Source organism: Diospyros lotus, chromosome 8 (genome assembly GCF_014633365.1).
Source record: "Diospyros lotus cultivar Yz01 chromosome 8, ASM1463336v1, whole genome shotgun sequence".
Classification (NCBI taxonomy): Eukaryota; Viridiplantae; Streptophyta; class Magnoliopsida; order Ericales; family Ebenaceae; genus Diospyros; species Diospyros lotus.
Genome location: NC_068345.1, coordinates 41,753,377 through 41,775,068, shown reverse-complemented (window position 1 = coordinate 41,775,068; position 21,692 = coordinate 41,753,377). Strand labels below are relative to the sequence as shown.

At 35.4% G+C, this 21,692-nt stretch overlaps 2 protein-coding genes and 1 long non-coding RNA gene across 6 annotated transcripts in view; all 3 read left to right on the top strand.

The window, feature by feature from the left end:
• Positions 1-5,644: 5,644 nt before the first annotated feature.
• LOC127808669 (uncharacterized) lies at positions 5,645-7,594 on the top strand. The gene is made up of 2 exons (XM_052347234.1): positions 5,645-5,648; positions 6,222-7,594. Exons 1-2 carry the CDS (start codon positions 5,645-5,647, stop codon positions 7,361-7,363), a joined length of 1,146 nt encoding a protein of 381 aa, XP_052203194.1. The 3' UTR covers positions 7,364-7,594.
• Positions 7,595-9,749: 2,155 nt separating this feature from the next.
• Positions 9,750-13,843, top strand: LOC127807283 (uncharacterized). 4 transcript variants are annotated; one of them, XR_008024630.1, is made up of 7 exons: positions 9,750-10,158; positions 10,292-10,341; positions 10,456-10,590; positions 11,901-11,954; positions 12,107-12,267; positions 12,347-12,772; positions 13,443-13,843. It is a non-coding gene; the product is annotated as an uncharacterized LOC127807283 (long non-coding RNA). The 4 variants fall into 4 exon arrangements; XR_008024632.1 differs by having other exon boundaries at positions 9,750-10,341; positions 12,684-12,772; XR_008024629.1 differs by having other exon boundaries at positions 9,750-10,341.
• A 481-nt stretch (positions 13,844-14,324) lies between these two features.
• LOC127807471 (plant UBX domain-containing protein 4) overlaps positions 14,325-21,692 on the top strand; it is a 31,040-nt gene continuing 23,672 nt past the window's right edge. Inside the window, exon 1 of the mRNA XM_052345342.1 lies at positions 14,325-14,524. Coding sequence (XP_052201302.1) covers positions 14,379-14,524 — 146 coding nt within the window. The 5' untranslated portion in view covers positions 14,325-14,378. The remainder of the gene's footprint in view (positions 14,525-21,692) is intronic.

Sequence of the window (21,692 nt, the reverse complement as noted above, 5' to 3'; positions counted from 1 at the left end):
CTTTGCCTTGGGCTGCAGAGTCACCCTTAATGGTTGCGGTTGCAGGGTGGTCCGGCGACAGCTCCTCCCCTCCCCCCACACTATTTTCCAGAAAGTCTCTTATAAATGTGATTATGTGACAACGAATTGATGGCTCTAAGTATCTAGGGATACAAAATAATTTCTTCTCTCTGGCCAACATATATATATATATATATCCAAAACTATTTAAACAGTTGTTTTGTTGGAAGATGGTCTGTTGAGTTACAGCTGTGGTATGGAGGACCGTTCTCACCTGATGATGTGTTCAGAGGTACTGCAGCGAGGGGATTGTGTTTTTGAGCTTCTGTAAGTGCTTGTACCCCACCATTAATGTGTAGGTACTGAGTTCAAAAATCAAATCTTTGATCATAATCTTAGCGCCAAAATGGAGTCTTCGACACATTCATTTTCTGTTCATTTTAATGATATTTTGTGTCACTCGTGAATGAATCTATGTGTTATATTTTTATATATTAATGGAATACAGAACACAACTGATTAATACATAAATATCACAAATAGATATTGAAATATCATTTCCCTTATTAATTAGATGCATGCAATGCACACGCAGGCTCACAGCTGTGTTCTTTATGGCACAGTCTGTAGAGGGTTGTTGGATACCATGGAATATTTTCTTGGCAATGGAAGGAAGAAAGAAAATTTAAGTTGGGAATGCCAAGAAAGTAGCTAGGCATTAGAAAGTTCTTAGCTGAGTACATGCAGCATTAACATATATATTAATACATATATATACACACACACACACACAGAGAGACACATATGTGTGTGTGTGTGTGTGTGTGTACATATATAGCAGCATGCATTAATCTTTCAGTCAGTAGTGACAGATCTCATAATAAGTGGCAGTTTGTCTTATGCTTTGGATTTTACTGCTGTGTGAATGTTTTTTTTTTTTTTTTATTTATTTATGAACAGGAAAGCTTCAGATTCTTAATGTTGCGTGAGCTTCTTCTTCCCCATATTTGTCATCCCCACGTTAAAATTCTCCAAAAGGGTATCAGTTTTATTTTTCCTTTTTTAGCAAAAAAATAAAATGAGTTTGCCTAACTCTTTACTTCATCTTTGAGGTTACGCTGCTACATGATACAATTTCAACATCTTATTATCTACATTGCATTTACAGGTTTTTTTAATTTATTATAGATGACACTTGTCAGTAATTTTATTAATCGCATTACCCTTAAACTCTCGTTTAAATATGATCTCTAATTCAAACTCAAAACTTGGAAATATTTCATAATGTTAATCCTTATATGCCTATTTTTCAGTGAGAAAAGCTTCAATTTAAAGAATAATTGGTGTTGAATTTTGTTTATATGATTAAATAATTATGTCTCCAAGCAATTATGTCCAAATTTTGTCAAATGCATGATTAATCCAACTACCGAATAAACTTTAATGATTGTCCACTCTCTTTTCCAAGTGAATTCCTTCCTTATTAATGCAATGCTGTTGATTACATTATGAGAAAGGCCAATGAATCCACAACACAATCTGACAACTTCTTCACTGTTTCTTTTGAAAAGTGAGCATCATTTGCACACATAACCCATCATATTTTTCCTAATCCTTTCCACTGATAATTCTGAGATCTCTATTCTCGGGCTTAGGGTTAAATTTTTTTTTTTTCTAATTATTATAAACTGTCTAGTCTATCTACAAGATATGATACAAATAACTTGATAATTTTTTTATTTTAAGAATTATACTAATTATTCCATAGTTTGTACCTTTTAATTTTGTTGTCGCCCGAATATAATAATAAATTTATTGATTAAAAACGTCGTCGTCAAATTACTTGAACTCTGGAAGAAAGAGAATGGTTAGAGAGCATAAAAAAATTTTCATGCAAACACTTCGATACTTAAGTTAAACATTGAAAACTTGAATCTCGTATTGAAACTAGTATCAAAAATATATATCTCTTAGAATAAAAGCTCATTTATTTATAAAAGAATATAGATTTTTTTCAAATCTTCTAGTATTAAGATTTTTCTATATAATGTTTATTATAATATTTCAAAATTCACTTAAAACATTTATTTTGATATTTTAGAATCTAGAATTTATTAAAATTAAGATTCTTATGAATAATGTTTTTTTTTTTTTTTTGCATATTTTTTTAAAAGATTTTTGGATGTTAAAATTATTTTGTTTGTACTTTATTCAATACCACAATAATTTTACACATTTTTAGCCAAAAATTTTGGACTTTTTATTATCTTTTAATGGGTTTTTGTGTAAGACACATCAAATTTAATAAAATTTATAGAAATATCGTTATTTATTTTTTCTATTTTTTGTGGCCAAGAAAATTTGATTTTTTTTATTTTTTTAATAAATATTGAGAGGTATTTATTTGCTCGTGGCTTGCCGTAGGACAACAATGACATTTTCTAATCTCTCTGGCACGTGAGAGTTGCTTTCTCATTAAGGCCCTGTTTGGCTAGTGGCCCAAATTCATTAATGGTTTAACGCCATTTTGCCTGCCTCTAAACTAGTTTATCACTTCACCTCCAAACAAACCGCGTACACATTTTTATATTTAAATTCTTTTATTAATTAATAAAACATTTTAAATATTAAAAATACGTGACTCTTTAGTAAAATTCATATATTAAATATTAATAAAAAAAATTGAATAATTAATAATTATAAAATAAAAATATATTATGTCATTACTCACACATACCACCATCATCCTCATCATCAATCGAATAGTGGGGCCTACGTAAATATTGACGCCTTTGGACAACTTAATCCGATTTGTCATCTCATGGCTGTGGTTGAGTGTGGTTTGGATCGGACGGTGGATATGTAATTGGGCTTTGGTGGGCCAGGGGGAGGCCCATTCCCGAGTGGTGTCAGTTCACAGCAGGTGGGATCCAACAATAATACGTTAAAAAGGAGGGACCAGGGACCAATTTCAGTGGCTATCTCGTGATCAGTGGGTTTGTGTTGGGAAAATTCCAAACACGTCCTTACAAACCCATACATATTTACTTGTCAACCATATTTTAAGGCATAATATTAATTATTAATTTATGTTATTAACATATAAAAATAAATTTATAATTGTGTGAGAGTGTTCGTTTTCAATATCTAGTTTGTAAAATATCTATAAAAGAGAATGCAATGAGTGACTCGAGATATCTCTTACACTGATTATCTGATGTTTAGATCAATTTTCGCAAAATAATATATAAGATTAAGATATGTATAGTTTGAGTAAAGTTCTTGTTATATTTTGATCAAATTAATCACTTATTATTTATAAAGGTTGAAATTGATATGTGAAAAACTACCCGCATCTTTTGAAATTTTATATTAATTATTATTTCTTCGTTCAAATTTATATATATAAACATCACAATCGAATACCCAAATAACATTTTCACATATATATCCGATCAATAGTATTTTTCTTTTCCCACATCCACATGAAATGAAATGACTTCTCCTTATCCTTCTCATCACGCCAAAACCTATGTTTTTTATTCACCTTCATTTCTTTCTTGCCTTAATTTCTTAATAACATAAGTTATTTCTTCTTCTTCTCTTTCTGCTTAAGACGTTGATGTGCACAACCATAGTCGATATTGGTTGGCATAATTCACTTTGATGTTTAAATTAAATATACAATAATAGAAAAAAAGTCAAAAAACTTAAGATTACAATGTAAAAAGTTTACTTTAAAGAGAGATCATTCTCTTAATAGTTTTTAAAATAACTATTGGTGTTTAGTGTTACTCAATTCAATTAATATTTAATTCATTCAAGGGTGAGAAAGAAAATGACTATATATTGATGAAAAAAAAACCCTAATGTGTAAGGAAATGAGTACAAGACCTTCAACATATACTCAACTCTCATATATTAAATAATATGTATACATATATCATTTTATATTCTATATTTCCAGACACAAGTGCCCCTACCAAGGACCAAGCCACAAGGCCCAAAATTGATTCTTAACTATTGGTAAGGGTTGACATTTTTGCGAACTGTTTACAACTTAGAACCCAAGAATTGAGGGATTTTTGAATTTTTCACCTTATCAAAAAATATAATTAAATTTATAAAGAATAACGTTGATCAAATAGCAAGTTTAACTTAAAAATTGAGTAAATCTACATTTTAATTGAGAATTCAAGATAAAATATAAATAAATTAATAAATATTTTTTTTATTTTAAATGAACTATAATGTGTCTATTGTTAAGAGCATGTATTTATATATATTTATATATAGAAAGATCTGACGGCTGAGATGGTGTCTCAATAAAGAGTTAAAGTTGGATGTACGGCCACGTATCTCTAAACGTTACATAAGTATATACTTTTGTTATGTTTTTTTTAATATTTATGTGTAATAATTTTAATATATTAGGATAAACTCATTTAAGTAGGATTTAAACTCTAATGATGGTGATTTGTTAAAGCCTATCTAACCCATTACCATCCAATCCAATTTTAAGGTTAATAAACCTATCTTTTTTGTTAAGTCCACCAATACTTTAAAAGGGTCAATTACATAACTTTTTATTCAATTATTATGTGATGGTGGCGCATCCGAATCTTACGAAAAAATTACAAAAAAAATAAAAACCTTCATTGCAAGTTTCTAAAGAGGGTGTTTGTTAACTAAGATAAGAGGGAGAAAAGGTCAGATATGGGAAGCATTCCGGATGTTTGGTCTTTTCAACGTGTTTGTTAAGTTTATCTGGCCATTTTCGAAAAAGGTATCACGTGACCTCTTATCTCCCCCTTTCAAGATAAATTTATCCGACCTCCCCCATCGGATAAATTTATCTGGCTCTTTCAAGATAAGCCTCAATTACTTATCTACCATTTGTAAGATAGTTAATGCCATTTAATGCATTTTAAAGATTTAAATTTATTAAAAAGCTTATTTATTTATCTCTTATAATTAATATTATTTAATATATTTTTAAATTATTATATGTTTTGACAATTTTTAAAATTTAAATGACATTATTCATTTCATTAATTTTTAAAATTTAAATTTCTCTCTCTATATATATATTTTATTAACTAATATAATTCATTTAATCAATTTTTAAATTATTTTATTTAATTTTATATTTTATTATCTATTATGAAAATATGTTTTGGCTATTTTTAATTATGTAGGTGGAATTATTGTAATCCTAACAATTATTATTTATACTTTTCAACTCTTTTTAAATTTATTTTTGAACTTGAATTTAGAAAATAAAATATTATTTTTAATTTTAATCTTAATTTTTTTTGACAATTCATATTAATCATAAAATACTATTTTAATCATAAATTTGGTAATAGGGATATTTTGGTAAAAAAAACCTTATCTTGGTGCTTATTATATGTATTAACAAACACGTGGAAAGAAAAAATACAGTTACCAATGGATTCTAAAAAATTTAACAAACAGTCTGATAGAAATATTAGAATGCTTCCTGGTTTTATCTTGATCATTCAATATTTTAATCCGAAAAGTATCCCAATCTTATCTTGATATCACCTTATCTTGCTCATTTTAACAAATGCCCCCTAAAGATACAAGGCATCAAGAACATCTCATGCTTGACTCAAGACTAATGGGTAACCAATATCTCAAATTCAAGACTAAGATTTTACTTGGAGACCTAACAAATCTAAATGAAAGATGTAGCCACATGACACGATTACAACGATCAAGTTCAACTAAATTTGGATATAGATTTGGACTTAAATGTAAATCACTTCTCAACAAGTTCAACTTATGATTCACTCATATGGCACGATCACAATCATCCATTATGCATATATGTGGTCATTCACGTAATAAATTTGTGACATTCTACTTATTCTATTATATAAAGATATGCATTTTAAAAGTTAAATATCCCATTAATTACATTATTATTGAATCACTTTATTTCTTTTAAATATTTTAATTGACTTAATTTTTGGAGACCATACTAAATTATAGAATTTCACCCTCATTCTACATAACCTCTATGTGATGATTGTGATTAAGATTTTAATTCATTCTCATACTAAAGATTTTTAAAATTATATTTTTAGTAGTTATTGGATACCTTTAGACAAAATATCTGGAACATGTATGTTATGAAATATGAGAATACATCAACAAATTATTTATTTATTTAAAAAAATCTTAATGCAATGTAGGTACCAACCTTGTTCCAAACACCCCCCCCCCCCCCCCCCCCCCCCTCTCTCTCTCTCTCTCTCTTCATCGACTTTTTATTACTCCAATTTCTGACCTCTCACTGAAGTCTCTTCAGCATCTCCTTCAAAGAAACTTCCTCTCTCTCTCTCTCTCTGAAATGGATAGTCCGAGCATGGAAAAGTACGGGCCTCCAATGGCGCAGACGCTCTCGCCGTGCAGCAGCGGAAGAAGAAGCTGCGACTCCAGATCGCCCGAGTTCGAGTTTTGGATGGTCCGAAACCCATCTTTCCCCCAGCCCAACCTCCTGTCCGCCGACGAGCTGTTCGTCGACGGCGTCCTCCTCCCCCTCCACCTCCTCCACCTCCACCCCCAACACCACTCCGACGACCCACCCGACGACACCCTTTCCCAACCGTCCGATTCAGACGCGTCTCCCAACGCCCAACCCGAGCCCGGACCCGAGTTATCGGCTCCGGCCTCCGCATTGACGGCCTCTAAGCGGTGGAAAGATATATTCAGGAAGACTGAGAAGAAGAAGAGCTCACAGAGCGAAGATAAAGAGAAAGAGAAGAGAAAGGAGAGGAAATCCGGCGGCGGTGGAGCGAGCTCGGCGGAGCTGAATATAAATATATGGCCTTTTTCGCGGAGCAGATCTGCCGGGAACGGCGGAAATAGGCCGAAGATGGGGGCCGGAGTGGCGGCGGCCCGGAAGGTGAGCAGCGCGCCGTGTTCGAGGAGCAACTCGGGGGGCGAGTCGAAGACCCGGAAGTGGCCGAGTAGCCCGAGTCGAGGTGGAGTCCACTTGGGCCGGAGCAGCCCGGTTTGGCAGGTCCGGCGCGCCTCCAGGAGCTCCGACCCGGCCGTTGCCCGGAACGCCGAGAAGGGTGCCCAAAAGGAGGCAAACGAAAGTCGCCGGAAGAAACCCGCCGGTAGCACCGCCGGGACCAAAACCAGAGTCCTGAATTTGAACGTGCCGATGTGTATTGGATACCGGCAGCATCTGAGTTGTAGAAGCGACGAGAGCGGCGCTGTTAGCGCGGCCGCGGCCGTGGATGGCGGAGGTCAGAGCGGCTCCGGCGACGGGGTGCGTGGCGGTAACATGTTTAATCTGCGTAGCCTCTTCACTAAGAAAGTGTATTAACCCTGTCTGTTATCATCGTTAATCTCGTGTTAAAATATTTCTTTAAACCTTTTCCTTCCTTAAGCTCCTTTTGGTTTTCTTTTGTTTAATCCCATTTTGTGTAAACTGTACACAAAAAGTAGCCTCTTTTTTTTTTCTTCTTCTTCTTCTTTTTTTTTTTTTCACTTGGATGTGTAACAAACACTGTAAAGTACTTACCCAGAAAGTAGCTTTCTGAATTTTTGGCTGTTTCTTCACTTTCTTTTTGTAATTTCTGAGGTTTTGTTCATCATCTGCCTGCATCTTGAAGTAACCAACCCCCTCTTGGTTGTTTTGAGATTTTGGAACAAATTTTGGGGAATTGATCCGTTTGGATCAATCAATGAATTTGGTTTTGGTTTTGGTTTTGGATTTGGAAGATAATGGCCATCCAAATCCAATTATACAGCACATGAAGACAACCTGGCCAGCTAAATCAAATCGGTTTTTGGAAGATATTGGAGCTTTTATCTCTTTCTCTTTGTTTCTTCGGGAGCCTCATTGGGTTGCGTGGCTCATCTGGCAGGCAGTTAGTTGTCTATTGGCAATGGCAGTGCACCCCCAAACAAACGCTTAATTAAAGTGATTAGAAGGAAAAGACTGAAGCTTTTCTATCCACATTCCAACTAATCTCTCCCATACGGCACACTCCCTTCCCTCTTGTAGTAAAAAGAAGTTTTCCATTTGTAAACGAGCACAATGAAATTTGGTTTGGTTCCATAAAATTTATGAACTTAAGACACTTGTAAATATTAATAAATTTAATTAAAAATTTATGAATAATTTTATTTATAAATATATTAATATATTTATTTATAAATATATTATTTAACATACAACAAAATAAAAATAGACATGTGTCTATCTATCTATCTATCTACCTATGTCTTTAACATAGACATGTGTCTTTAAAATTTCTAAAGCATTTCTCGTCAAGGGTTGGTCCAATAAAATGTCTTATCACTCCTCGTCCTTAAGCCCCTGATACACGCCCCAAGATTAATGTTGTATGTCTACTCTCAGTCCTTAAAATCAGTTGATGGTGGTATGGTGGGCAACCACCCTAATACCAAAATTAATTCCATAATCATACTCATAACTTGCATCAACCCTTGTCCATTGAATTGGATCCAATTGAAGAAATATTGCATGGGCATGGGCTTGGGCTTGGTTCTAAAATGGGTTTCGGATTGGGCTTGAGCCCACACAAGGATTCACCTTCTCTTTCATTTTATTTTTGTTCTTCCGTTTCCATATGCTCATTGTTGTGCCACCTTATCTGTGGAGATTATTTTTTTCTTTTTACATTATAAATGGGATAATTTATTTGTTCGTTTAGTTATTGTATTTTATTTTTTTTTCATTGCAATCATTAAACTTTAATTTGTTTTAAAAATTAGTATATTTTTTATTTTTGTTAAATTTTATTACAAAAAACTAACGTGATATGCATTAATATAGTTTCCAAAATTATGAGATTTAGATAAATTTAATATGAATTTAGAATATTTCTACTTTTATGTTAGGAAAAATAGATATAATACAAAATAGAAATGGAAAAATGATATTTTTTGAAAAAAAATAAAAAATGAGTAAATAAAAAAATATAAGAGTTTTTTTAAATATAATTTGTAATATAAAAAATATTTATTCATTCAAAAATAAACATAAATTACATATTACAGACAAATATAAACATAAATTCTATAAACAATGAACCATGACTTATTAATTAAAATAAATAATAAATTTTAAAAATAATCAAATACAATACAAATAATAAATTTAAAATTTTTAATTTAGGGATAAAAAAAGTCCAATCTATAAAATTTTGAGTTAAATACAAAAAATATTTTTGGATAAAATTTCATCACTGGCCTCTTATTGGAGGAAAATGCATTTTAAAAATATTTTTTTGATATTACGAAACGTTCTCAAAATATTTTTTAAATTATAAAAATAATTCCTCTTTTTAGCATTTTGAGCACAAAAATATTTTAGGCGCGGAGACATTCAGAGCTTTAATGTATTTGGTGAGTATCTGGTGAGTACAAATTAGGGTAATTCATACTAAAAGTCATAAAATTTTGATGTTTTTTTACAATTTGTTCATTAAATTTCAATTAATTGTAAATGATCACAAACTTTCAAATATTTTGTAATGTGATCAGATTAGATCCGATACTCTTCGACATGCCGGAGTTATTGTCATTATTTTAATGATGTGGCGATAATGTATTGATGACATGGCATACAGTCACGAGTGTTGGTTGTACGAAAAATAATCAATAAAAATGTGCCACGTGTCAAAACCCAAATCCCCATAAAACCCATTTCCTTCCCCTCTCTCTCTCTCTCTCTCTCTTTCTTTGTTCTTGCTCGAGACTGCTGCCCTCCCTTCTGGTCGCTGATTGCCGTCATTACTCCAGCCGCCGTTCGCCTCATTCATCATGCGCTGCCTCCATTGCTGTGCGCCCCCCATTCTTCCTCTCTCTCTCTCTCTCTTCGCTCGAGACTATTGCTCTCCCCTTTTGGTAGCCGATTGCCGCCATTGCTCCAACCGTTGTTCGCCTCCGACGCTGTCGCTGCCTCCATTATCGTGTGCCGCTGTGACCCGTTAGTTCGTTGCCGCCTCCACCTCCGGTCACCTGCTCATTTGTCGTCGCCTCCCACTGCTTCGCTCACTGCTGTTCACCCGTCGGTCATCGCTTCACTGTCGCCTCCGCCTCCAGTCACTCACTACTTCGCCTTCGGTCACCGCTGCTGTAAACACAGAGGTAAAATGGCTCTGTTAATTTGCTTAGACTCTACTAATTTTTTGTTATGTAAAATATTATTGTTCGTATCATTTTTGGTTTCTGTTAATTTTTTGCCGCCGTTGGAATTCTCCTCCGAATGCTTCGCCACCAGTTGCTTCGTCGTTGCCTTTGCCTACGGTCATCGCTGCTACTAACAGTGAGGTACCATTTTATGGTTATGTTAATTTGTTTAGCTTTGTTAATTTTTTGTTTACGATTAACTGTTAATTTTTTGTTATGTAAAATATGATTGTTGTATCATTTTTTTGGTTTAAGCTAATCAAACCCAAAAGTTAGGGTTCACCTTAAAACAAATTGCAAGTCAAAATAGCATCTAGAAGAAAGTGACTACTACAACATTAGGGATGGATTGGGTACGCGGAGATTTAGGAGGAGTGGAACCAAAATATGGTAAGTTTAATTTTTTGTTTCCTTTTTTATGGTTTGAAGTTGCTTTATATACATGCAATTGTTTGTTTACTAGTTGGTGTAGTTAGATACACAGGATAAATAAGGACACTAATTAGAAAGTGTGAATATCTTATTTAATCAACCTAATTAATGTGATTTTTATAGTTAATACTTGTATGAAATTTGACTTATTTAATTATTTTACATCGTAGATACATATTCAGAGTACTTCACATTTGTCATACATCATGATGGAAAGCATTGCACCATGGGGTATAGAGGGGGGGAAAGTTGATTTTTTTGACTTCTGTTGTGCTGATAAACTATCAATATTATAAGTTGAAAGAATGGTTAAGGAGAGTGATATCATTAGGGAAGTAGAGATCTCTTGGCAAAAGCCAAACAACATATACAGTGAGAGTTTGTGTAAATTAGCATCTGATAGTAACTGTTTCGATATGGACTTCAGTGCGGATAGTTTGAAAAAGATGCATGTGTATGTCAGAAGCATTGATGACATGGTTGAGGCTTGCCAGCACTAGGAATGTCAATGTGAGGGAATTAAAAGGAAAAAATATAATTTATGAAGAAGAAGCAGAACATGAGAATGATGGAGATGATGGCAGTGATCAAAATGAGGAGGACAGGGATTATATTAATCTAGAAACGATGTTGAATGACAGTGATTATGACGTAGAAGATGGGGATGATGATCTATTTGATGTGCATGTGGATGAAGGAATAGAGAAGGATGTTTTGATGAGAGAGCATAGAGTGCAAGTTACTGTTGACAAGGGTATTGGAAATTTTGAGTGTGATTCTAATGACTCTAATTTGGCCATATCTGATGAATTGCATAATATGACTGAGAGTGATAGTGAGGGTGAGAATGTGATGAAGCCTGGGGTTAGATACCCTGAATTTGTTACTTCGAGGGATATAACAGATCTTACATTAAAGGTTGGGATGATGTTTAAATCATTAGATGAATTCAAAGAAGCTTGTAGGAGTTGGGTTATTAAGAACAGGTGGCAAATCAAATTCAAGCAGCCAACTGATGGTGATGCTGGACAACAAGATAATATCCTTAATGATGTAACTCAAACAGAGTCTACTGCATATTTTTCTGTTCCACCAGTGAACCCAACTCTTCAAAATTGCATCTTGCCTAATGTAAATCAATTATTATTTTTTTGTTTCATAATATTATTATGCAACTAATGATGGTTAATATTTGTGGATTTTCTTGTATTGTCTATAACATATAGTGAGTTTTCTGTTACTCTTATATGTACATGTTGATTGTGCAGGTGAATTATCTAGAAAATGAAGTATTTACCCACATATTGCCACCATGGTTAGAGGTATTTTTTAATCGCTCAAAGACTGTTTTCTTTTTGACATCCAATGAGGATGTTGAGAGTAGATGAGGTACATTTTGAACTAATGATGTGGATAAAAATAGGATGAACTATTTTTGATGAAGGAAAATGATATGTGAATTTCATAATTGCAGGATGAAGGTCCTAGTAGACATGTGCAAAGTAAGAGAAGTTACCAACTTATAAAATTTGCAAAGCTAGATGAAGTTACAAGATCCAAACCAATGTGAAAATGCAGGGCATTTTTTCCTTCAAACTTCAATTTGAGTATATATTTTTTGAGTGTTTATGACAGGTAAAGTATGTTCTTTGACAACTAGAATCACAAATAAGAATTATAGCTATTAAGCATGACATATTATTATTTGACACAGGTATGCACTTGCTGTTATACTGTTAGTTGTAGTGCAAATGCCATTTACTTCGACGTAGGCACTAGCTATATAACAATCTTGCCCTCAAGCTCAAGGAGAGAGTTGTGCCACATCTTACAGACTTATTTGTTGTATTGGTCATCCAATATGTTGTAGCATATAATTAAGATGGAGTGAAGATTCATTCACATTTTATATGTCTATGTTCAGACACTGAAAGACAAGCGTTGTTTGGTTAAAAAATAATTACTATTATTTCAATCAAGCAAAAAAATGGTACTGTTGCAATCATTTGTTATATTTGTATTGAACTTAATTTTTTTTTATGAGTTTTAAGGTTCATCCCCCATAGTAAAGCAGTTTCCTATTCATATAATTGGGCAGTTGTATCCTGACTGGATGCTACTCCACTTTCTCTCGTTCAAGGTTGGTTGCCTTAAGTCATTATTTTTTTTGTATTAATTTTTTGCTTATATGGCTATATGTGTCTCTTAATATTAAGTCATGTTAGGATTTTGTTTTTCAAACTAAAAGAGAATTATGAATTTAATTTCAAATCAAATATAATTTTGGTGGTGGTAGGGTTATTGATAGGACCAACAATTATAATTTTTTATTTAAATAAAAAATTAAATCTTAGATGAAAGAGGACTTATTTTGGTTCTAATGTGCATTTGTTTATGAATTCAAGAAAGAGTAATTTTATTTGGCTGTTTAATATTTAAGAAATCTTTTTTTTATAATTTTAATTGTATTTTTTAATTAGTTCGTTAGGTAAAAATGAGATAAAGTAGTAAAATTAGAAGATTTTTTTTAAATATTAAATATGTATTTATCTATTTATGAAATTTAAAACAAATTTGGAATAAATTTGAAGAACAACCAATTTGTTTTAGTAAAAAATAATTTTTATTTTACACAAATGATTTTGTTTAATTTTTTTGAAGTCACCTTCTCATGCAAATATGATATTTTTCTTCACTATTATAAAATTTTTGTTAGTATGTGAAATTATTTTTTTAAATTATTAATGTAATAATTATTTAAAAAATTTAATATTTGACATTTACAAAATATTATTACTGAACGGCGATAGGTGAAATAGCGGTAATCGGAGGCGGAGGTGGCAACGAAGCATAGGATGACAGGCGGATGAAGTAGCATTGACTGAAGCAATTGGAGGTGACGGCAAAGCAACAACTGACCAGAGAAGGCGGTAACGAAGCAACAAGTGGAGAAATAGAAGTGTTAATGGCGACGACATCAACGGAGGATGTGCACGATGATGGCTGCTATGGCAACGTCGACGGTAGGAGTAATCGCGACGATTGGCAACCAGAATGGGAGGGCATCGTTCTCGGGCGAGGAGAGAAAGAGAGAGAGAGACGACACACGACGATGGAGGCGGCGACAACGTCAGAGGCAAACGACAATTGACGACTAGAAGAGAGGACAACAGTCTTGGGGTAAAAGAAAGAAAGACATAGAGAGAGAGAGAGAGAGAGAGAGAAACAAAGGACAGAAGAAAGTGGGTTTTATAGGGATTTGGGTTTTGATATGTGGCACATTTTTATTGATTATTTTTTTGTACAATCAACACTATTGTGATTGTATTGCCACGTCATCGACACATCAACGTCACGTCATCGAAAAGACTGCAATTCCGGTAAGAATATGTCGAAAAATCTCAAATGTGATTATATTACAAAATATTTGAAAGTTTTGTGATCAATTTTTAATTAATTGAAGTTTAGTGATCAAATTATAAAATACACTAAAGTTTTATGATTTTTGATGTGAATTATCCCGTAAAAATTATATTTTTAAATATTTATTTAAAATATTTTATTTATTAACTTCCACAATATTATGAGACGTGGCGGATGGCGGAGGGCACAAGAAAAGGAAGGTATTCCTTAAGAGTGGGCCCACTCGCAGCGCTAATTGGAATTAGAATTATATTTATTCTCATCTCTCGGTTTCTGTAAATCTTTGTGTTTCGATCGGAATCAAATCTTCACAGCCGAAGAAGATGGCCTCCCGTGACAAGAAACCCGTAAAACCCTCGTCCAGCCGTGGCAACATCCGGACTCTCTCCGATCTCAACCGGCCTTCCGGTCACGACTCCGACAGCGATTCTGATAGCCCTCAAGAGTACTATACTGGCGGCGAGAAGAGGTCACGCTTCCTAATCATATTGCTCGTCAATTGAAATCTCTTTTGAGAAACAAATGCGTATCTTGATTGTTGTGTAAGGGAGTTTGTTTCAAGTCTGCGCTAGTCATTTCTTTTCTTTCGCTTTTTGTTATAGTGAAAAATCTGATCCTTAGGGTTCATGATGCAAGGGAAATAAATTTTGCTGTCCTGCGTATTTGAGATAGATGGTTGATTGGGTGAATTAGACGTTCCGTCATGTTGCGTTGTTTGTGGCTAGGCAAAATCAGTTTCCTTTTCGTTTGGGCGTATTACCGGGGTAGACCTTAATTCTTGGGTAGACCTAAATTTGGTGTTCTTCCTTATTATCTGCCCCCCCCAACTCTGTTGGATGAATTGAATTTACCAACCTAATCATATGCTCAATTACCTTTTCCCCCTGTTGCGTCCTGTATTCAGGTCTCTGTATATATTTGTCTCAGATATGTACTTTTACCTAGAGTCAGCAGCAGTTCCTTAGACTATCTGTTGTTATCGGGTTCTGACCAAGTTCTATGCGAGGATATTGCAAGTGATAGGAAGAAGTTTCTGGTGACCTTAGGTTTTGAGCAGCATGATTATTGATGATTTGCATCTTGATTCCGCATGGAAATTGCAAGAAATACTTAAGTCTCGGCATGTATGCCTGTAAAACTATCTGGTTCAGTGAGATGACCAGATCAATGGCCTAAATAAGGTATAGTAACAAAATGTGTTTCAACTTTCAAGTTGAAAGCATTGGACCAATAACAGGTCTTTCAGTAAATATTGTTCTGAAATAGATGGACTAATAAACGCTAACAATTTCTAAGAGATTGAAAAAGAACCCGAGTCCTGTACTGCTAAAAGGATTAGGACAGTGCATCAGTGACATGATACCCGGATCCCTTAGAAAAAGAACTTGTGTTGCAGTCTGACATTTGTAGACTAGTTGTAATCAATTATTGGCATAGTATTCTTCCTTCTGCTGCTATTTCTTGTTGGATTTTTATTTCCTTTGGTTACTTGATAACAGTTTTAGTTCTACACAAAGGGGTGGTCCTGCATTTTGAATGAGTTTCATTTGTCTTCAACTTGAATAAAGTTTCAAGTCATGACACAGGAGAAACAAAACATAAGCAATAGCTAGTGCGGAGTATAATAAGAATGGGAACAATAAAAAAATGGATGAAAATCTGATTACTCATCTCTTCAGCCTCCTCATCATCATGTGAATCCTATCCCCAGAAAAAAAGGTCATTTGATTGCTATGAGGTTTTGAATTGAAGGCCTATTGTTTGTTTACATGTACATGCTCCATAACAATTGAAAGAAAAAAAAAATGACAGGCTATAGAAAGTCCAGTTCAGGGTTGCCAAATATGAAAGGTACAATTAATTTCCTGTATATGCTAAAAAGCCTCCCAGCAAGAAAGATAAGAGAGGGATAAACTACTGTCTATTGAAGTTAATGCCACCATCAGAGTAGAGGAGTATAAGAGGAATAAACTACTGTCTTTTTCCTCTCCTTGTTCTCTATGGGCATGGGATTCGTCTTTACCATATCGAACATGACCAAATTCCTTTCTATGTAATCTCCACTGATTTCTGATTCCTCCATCCATTACTGATTCCTCCTGACTCACTAGGGATTTCAATCTCAACAGAGGGAACAATGCTTGATTCCCAACAAATGGCTTTAAGTAGACAGGCTGACAGGCACAATAATTTCTTGAACAAAAGCAAGATCTAGTTGGAAGAAGAAATTCATCAACAGGTTTTGAATATAGCAATGTCAGATAGTAACTCTGTGTCAAAGAATTTATCAAAGGTGCCCCTTCAAATATCAGGAGGGGTTCAGTGTTTTTTGTTTGTTAGGGGGGGGGGGGGGTTGGACAAGCCCGATAATGGGCAAAGCAGAGGTGACTAGAACTGTTTGCATTATGGCAGAACATTTGGGAAAGAGTTAGTAATGGAATGGAATGAAAATGAGTGGAATAGAATGCAAAAAATTTCTTCTCATTTAAGAGAGTAGGAGATGAAAAGTAATGAAAAATGTTTCTCTTTGTTTGGTCGAGCAGGAAATGGATGGAATAGAAGGTGTTAAACAACAAATATCCATTAATATCCTTTTCATAGAATGATAAAGTGTTACAAAGTCAAGGACAAATTTAAATTTTTAAAAAACTATTAAGGTTAATATTGTCAAAAGCACAATTAAGTTTTCCATCCATTTCCATTTGATCAATTCTCTTCCAATTTGGAGGAGACAAAAAGTAGGGTTTGGAGGAGAATGGATGAAAAATGTTTTTGCCATTTCCATGACTATTGTCTCTCCCAAACATGTGGAACTCTTTTTCCATCCATTTCCATTCCATCTCCCTCTCCCAAATGCACTATTGGTCTTGAGGATTACTGTCTGTGTAACTAAAGGCATCCCCTTCTATTGACAAAACGGGATCATTGAAGAACAAAACTCATGACTATACTTTGATGAAAAATCTAGGGGAACAAACCTTGGACCACTCTGCCATCCACCTTGGTGGTATTGTATAAGATGTCTTGACCTATTATAGTTTAATGATTATCATCATAGATGCACATTTCTAGGTATCACTCTTAAAGATCCAATGTTTTTGGTGACAATAGATAGACAAGAATAGAAGCACATATATCATCTAAGTAGTCTTGTAGGCTTTATTACTCTATACCAATATTTATAAAACTAGACTGTGTTATTAAATCAAAAAGGGGAGAGGTTTACAGTTCAGTAGTCAGACTAGTGTCAAATTGGGATGCATTTTTATTAAATAAATAATATATAATAATTAAAATTATGGTATAAAAATAAAAATAAAAAACCATCATATATATGGGCCTTATAGAAGATTAGTCAATGGATAGAAACATAGTTGTCAAAGGTTTAAGGCGCACTAAAGCATTAGAGTGCTTGGAGCCTAGGCATGACAAGCAAGGCACATGCATGAGCCTTTTGGATGTGAGGCAAACATTTATTAAGGATCTATATAAAAACTTAATACTTATTTATTTTAAATATGTACCTATAAAGATGAGACATGCAAATTTTATAAAACCATAAATAACAAATAACCAATTGATAAGTCTCGGATCTGAGACTTATACAATTCTGCAAAGAATTGTAGCCGTAGGAATTTGAATAGAAAGAGAGACAGAGAATTTGAAAGTAGGAGGAAGAATTGAGAGGGAGAAAAAGGAGGGAAAGATAATTTGGAAGGAAAGAATTATGTCTTATCTCATTTCATAATTCACATCCTCATACATCAGCCTCCTTTTATAGGTAGCATGTCGGTTATAATCGAGAATGTACAAGTGGTTATAGCGCTAACTAGTTGTGTACTATTGCCCTTTATTGGCTAGCTTTGGCTAATTACAAGTATACCCTCGTCACCCCATTGGGCTCGTGACATCAACATTGTATTACTATAATAACAACTCATATTATTTCAACCACTATGGAAAGTTAACAACAACTAATATTATGTCATATCTTGGGAGATTTGACCAGAATTCTCTAGAATTTTGGAGAATAAGAGAAGGGAGAGTATAAAGAGAATTCGAGAGAGAGAGAGAGAGAGAATTGAGAGGGAAATAAGAGAATGATTTCAATTCAATATCTAGATGCCTCCTTACATGTGCTCGGGTCCTTTATATAGGATCCCGCAATTATATTCCCGCCAACCATTTTATTTACATAGTTGCCCTCTTTAGTTGCTTCCCTTAACTACTGCACATGTATACTCCCCTTTTAACACGATATATCTACTTCTACATATTAGTACCGTGACAATTCCCCCCCCCCCCCCCGGCTTGGGATCATTCTTGTCCTCAAGAATGCTAAGTAGGCTGGCTGCTTGAGGGAATTGCCCATCACGAGACCAGGAGCTGTCTGATTGTTTGCTGCTAATTTTGTGCTAGATTCGGATATTACCTATTTGTACTGCCTTAGTATTTTTATTCTCTTGCATGCATTTATTTTCCAGCTAGGTAGTTTGTTATGGCAAAATTTGCCAGGTGTCCAAGTGCTAGAATAGGACAAAATAGTTGGTTAGAGGGGATGTGATCTACTGTGGCAGTACCCACGGGTCAAGCTATATAAGCTTATTCTCTCTTCTGTAAAAAGGCATTCAAGAATTCAATCAAAGATTCCATTACTCTCTCTCTCTTATTTCTCTTCCTCCCTTGATTTCTTCTCTACACTTCCCTCTCCATTATTTTCCCTGTTCAAGCACACTTCCCAGATTCATGTTGAATTAGGAGGATAGCTTATTGTCACAGCTCTGTCATGACAATTTGGTATTAGAGTATCGATTCCCACAAGGAATAGTATCGGTGTAAGGAATGGCCGAAGGGACGCGCATGAAGAACATGGAGTCGCAGCTACAACAACTTAGTTTGGTTGTGGGAGAATTCTGTCATAGACCAAGGGTGTAAGGGTAATTAGAATCATATAGTGGCAGTGATGTAATAAAATAGTAAAAGAATAATTCAAATTCCTTTTATGCACGTGCTTGGGCAGTAACTAATTGCTGTGCCAGCTTGTATTTCTTCCCTATAAATACCAGAAGGATGAGGATGGGGAATTATGTGAGGATTATACCCCAAATTCCTTTCCCTCTCATTTCTCAATTCTCTCTCTCTCTCTCAATCTTTCCCACCTACATCATCTCCTTCCAAATTCATGAAAGGAACCCTCCTGTCAGATCTGAGCCTGACATTTGATATCAGAGCCCAAACGACTTGGAGCTGGAATGGCTGATGGAACGCACGCTAAGCAGTTGGAGAACAGATTGGATGCGATCGAAGTTGGATTGCAACAACATCAGGAGCAGGTGGACGAGAGGTTGGAGACGATGGAGTTAGGAATGAGGCACACTCAGGAGGAGATCCACCGGAGTAGATCTAAATACATGGACTCATTGGATCGCGCAGTGAACGGAATTCAGGAAGAATTTGCTGGACTCAGCCAGCAATTGACGGCAGCTTTTAGCATGTTTGCGAGGCAACCGAACGTCAGTTTACCAACGGATTTTCCCACAAGGACGCCATCCGCACCCATCCTGACTTCACTATAAACAGACCGTAACCTCCAGAGCCAAGAGGTGGCGGAGATCCAACTGAATTCGGAGAAGGTATGAATCATCGAAACTATGGAGGGACCAAACCACTCCATTTTGGTCTGCGAATGGAGATTCCAGCCTCTGATCGGGATAAGCCGAGGTGTTGGATACGCCGGTGTGAACAGGTGTTCTATCAGCATCGCATTGCTGAAGGGGATAAGGTATGTATGGCTGCTTCCTACTTAGACGACGTGGCGGATGCCTGGTTCCAAACTTGGAGCCATGGTAGGGTGGATTTGAGTTGGTCGGAGTTCGTTAGTCAATTGTGCCGAAGGTTTGGAGAGAAGGACTGATCTGATGTCATTGAGGAGTTTAACAAATTGAAACAAAACAACACGGTGGAGGAATACCAAACTAGATTTGAGGAGTTGAGGGCCTTACTTTCATTGTCTCATCCCTACTTAGACGAGGAATATTTTGTTTCAAGTTTTATTAGTGGGCTGAAGGAGTTAATTAGGCCAACAGTTAAGATGTTGTTTACCACAATAATGGCCCAAGCAGCGGAACAAGCTCGTCTGCATGAGCTATCGATGGAAACCTTTGCTAGGAGGCATAGGCTATCATCCAAAAACAACCAAGAGGAGCACAATAATGGGGGGTATCATAGGGGTAATACTTCACAATGGCAGAGAGGAGGACCTGTGGGTAAGGTTATCCAGCCTAACGTACAACCCAGGACCCTATCATTGGACCAAAAAAGACAGTTAGGCCTATGTTTTTGTTGTGAAGAGAAGTATGGGCATTCTTGAAAGGAATGAAGGAGGCGAAATTTCCATGCATGCTCTACAAGGACAGGCAACTGGTATGGTCATTAAGGTGAAGGAGTTGGTCCGAAAAAGGAGTTTAGTTGTGCTGATCGACAGTGGCAGCACTCATAGCTTCCTTGATGAAACAACCGCCCACAATCTACGGTGCAATCTACAAGAACCGCCTCCTATGTTAGTACTAATAGCCAATGGAACTAAGATGGTAAGCCAACTCAAGTGTAGAGGATTCAAATGGTTATTGAGTGGGCATGAGTTTTCAGCTGACTTGAGAATACTCAAACTGGGAGTGTGTCATGTTGTGTTAGGGGTAGATTAGATGAAGACCATAAGTCCCTTGGTGTTTGATTTCAACACCCTGGAGGTCACAGTCAACTGGGAGGGCTAACAAGTAACCTTGCATGGTAGTCAGGAAGCTGGAGAATGTAAGGTTGTATATGAAAAAAGAATTCAGAAATTGCTGGAACAGGGGAGCACAACTGTGGGACAACTACACTCTATTTACGCGATGGATGTTGGGGAAAAGGCTGCTAGAGATCAACAACATGTCTCACACAGAGATAAGTCCTTGATAGCGGAGAACGGCCAGGTACATCCTCTTAGACCCATTCACGATTTATTATTGGAATTTGAGGATCTGTTTGCCACTCCCCAAACCCTTCCACCCCACCGAATCCTGGATCACTCCATTCACCTTAAACCCAACAGTGAACCCGTAAACCTACCGATACTCCCCTATACAAAAGGAAGAAATAGAAAAACTCATAAGGGAGATGTTGTCCAAAAATCTTGTGCAACCAAGCCAAAGCCCCTATGCTTCACCAGTCCTCCTAGTTAAGAAAAAGGATGGTACGTGGAGGTTTTGTGTGTGCTATAGGTAGTTTAACTCTCTAGCCATCAAGAACCAATTCCCTATTCCCATTATTGAAGACTTGTTGGATGAATTAACCGAAGCATCCATTTTTTCTAAACTAGATTTGATTTCCGGTTACCACCAAATTCACATGAATCCCGTTGACTGCCCTAAGATTGCTTTTAGAACCCATCAAGGACATTACGAATTCTTAGTAATGCCTTTCGGCCTAACTAATGCTCCCGTTACATTTCAAGCATTAATGAACCACATCTTCGCTCCTTATCTGCGTAAATTTGTCTTGGTATTCTTTGATGACATCCTCATATACAGTCCCACCCTAGCCCAACATCTAACACACCTCAAGCTGGCATTTCAGATCCTTAGATTCCATAAATT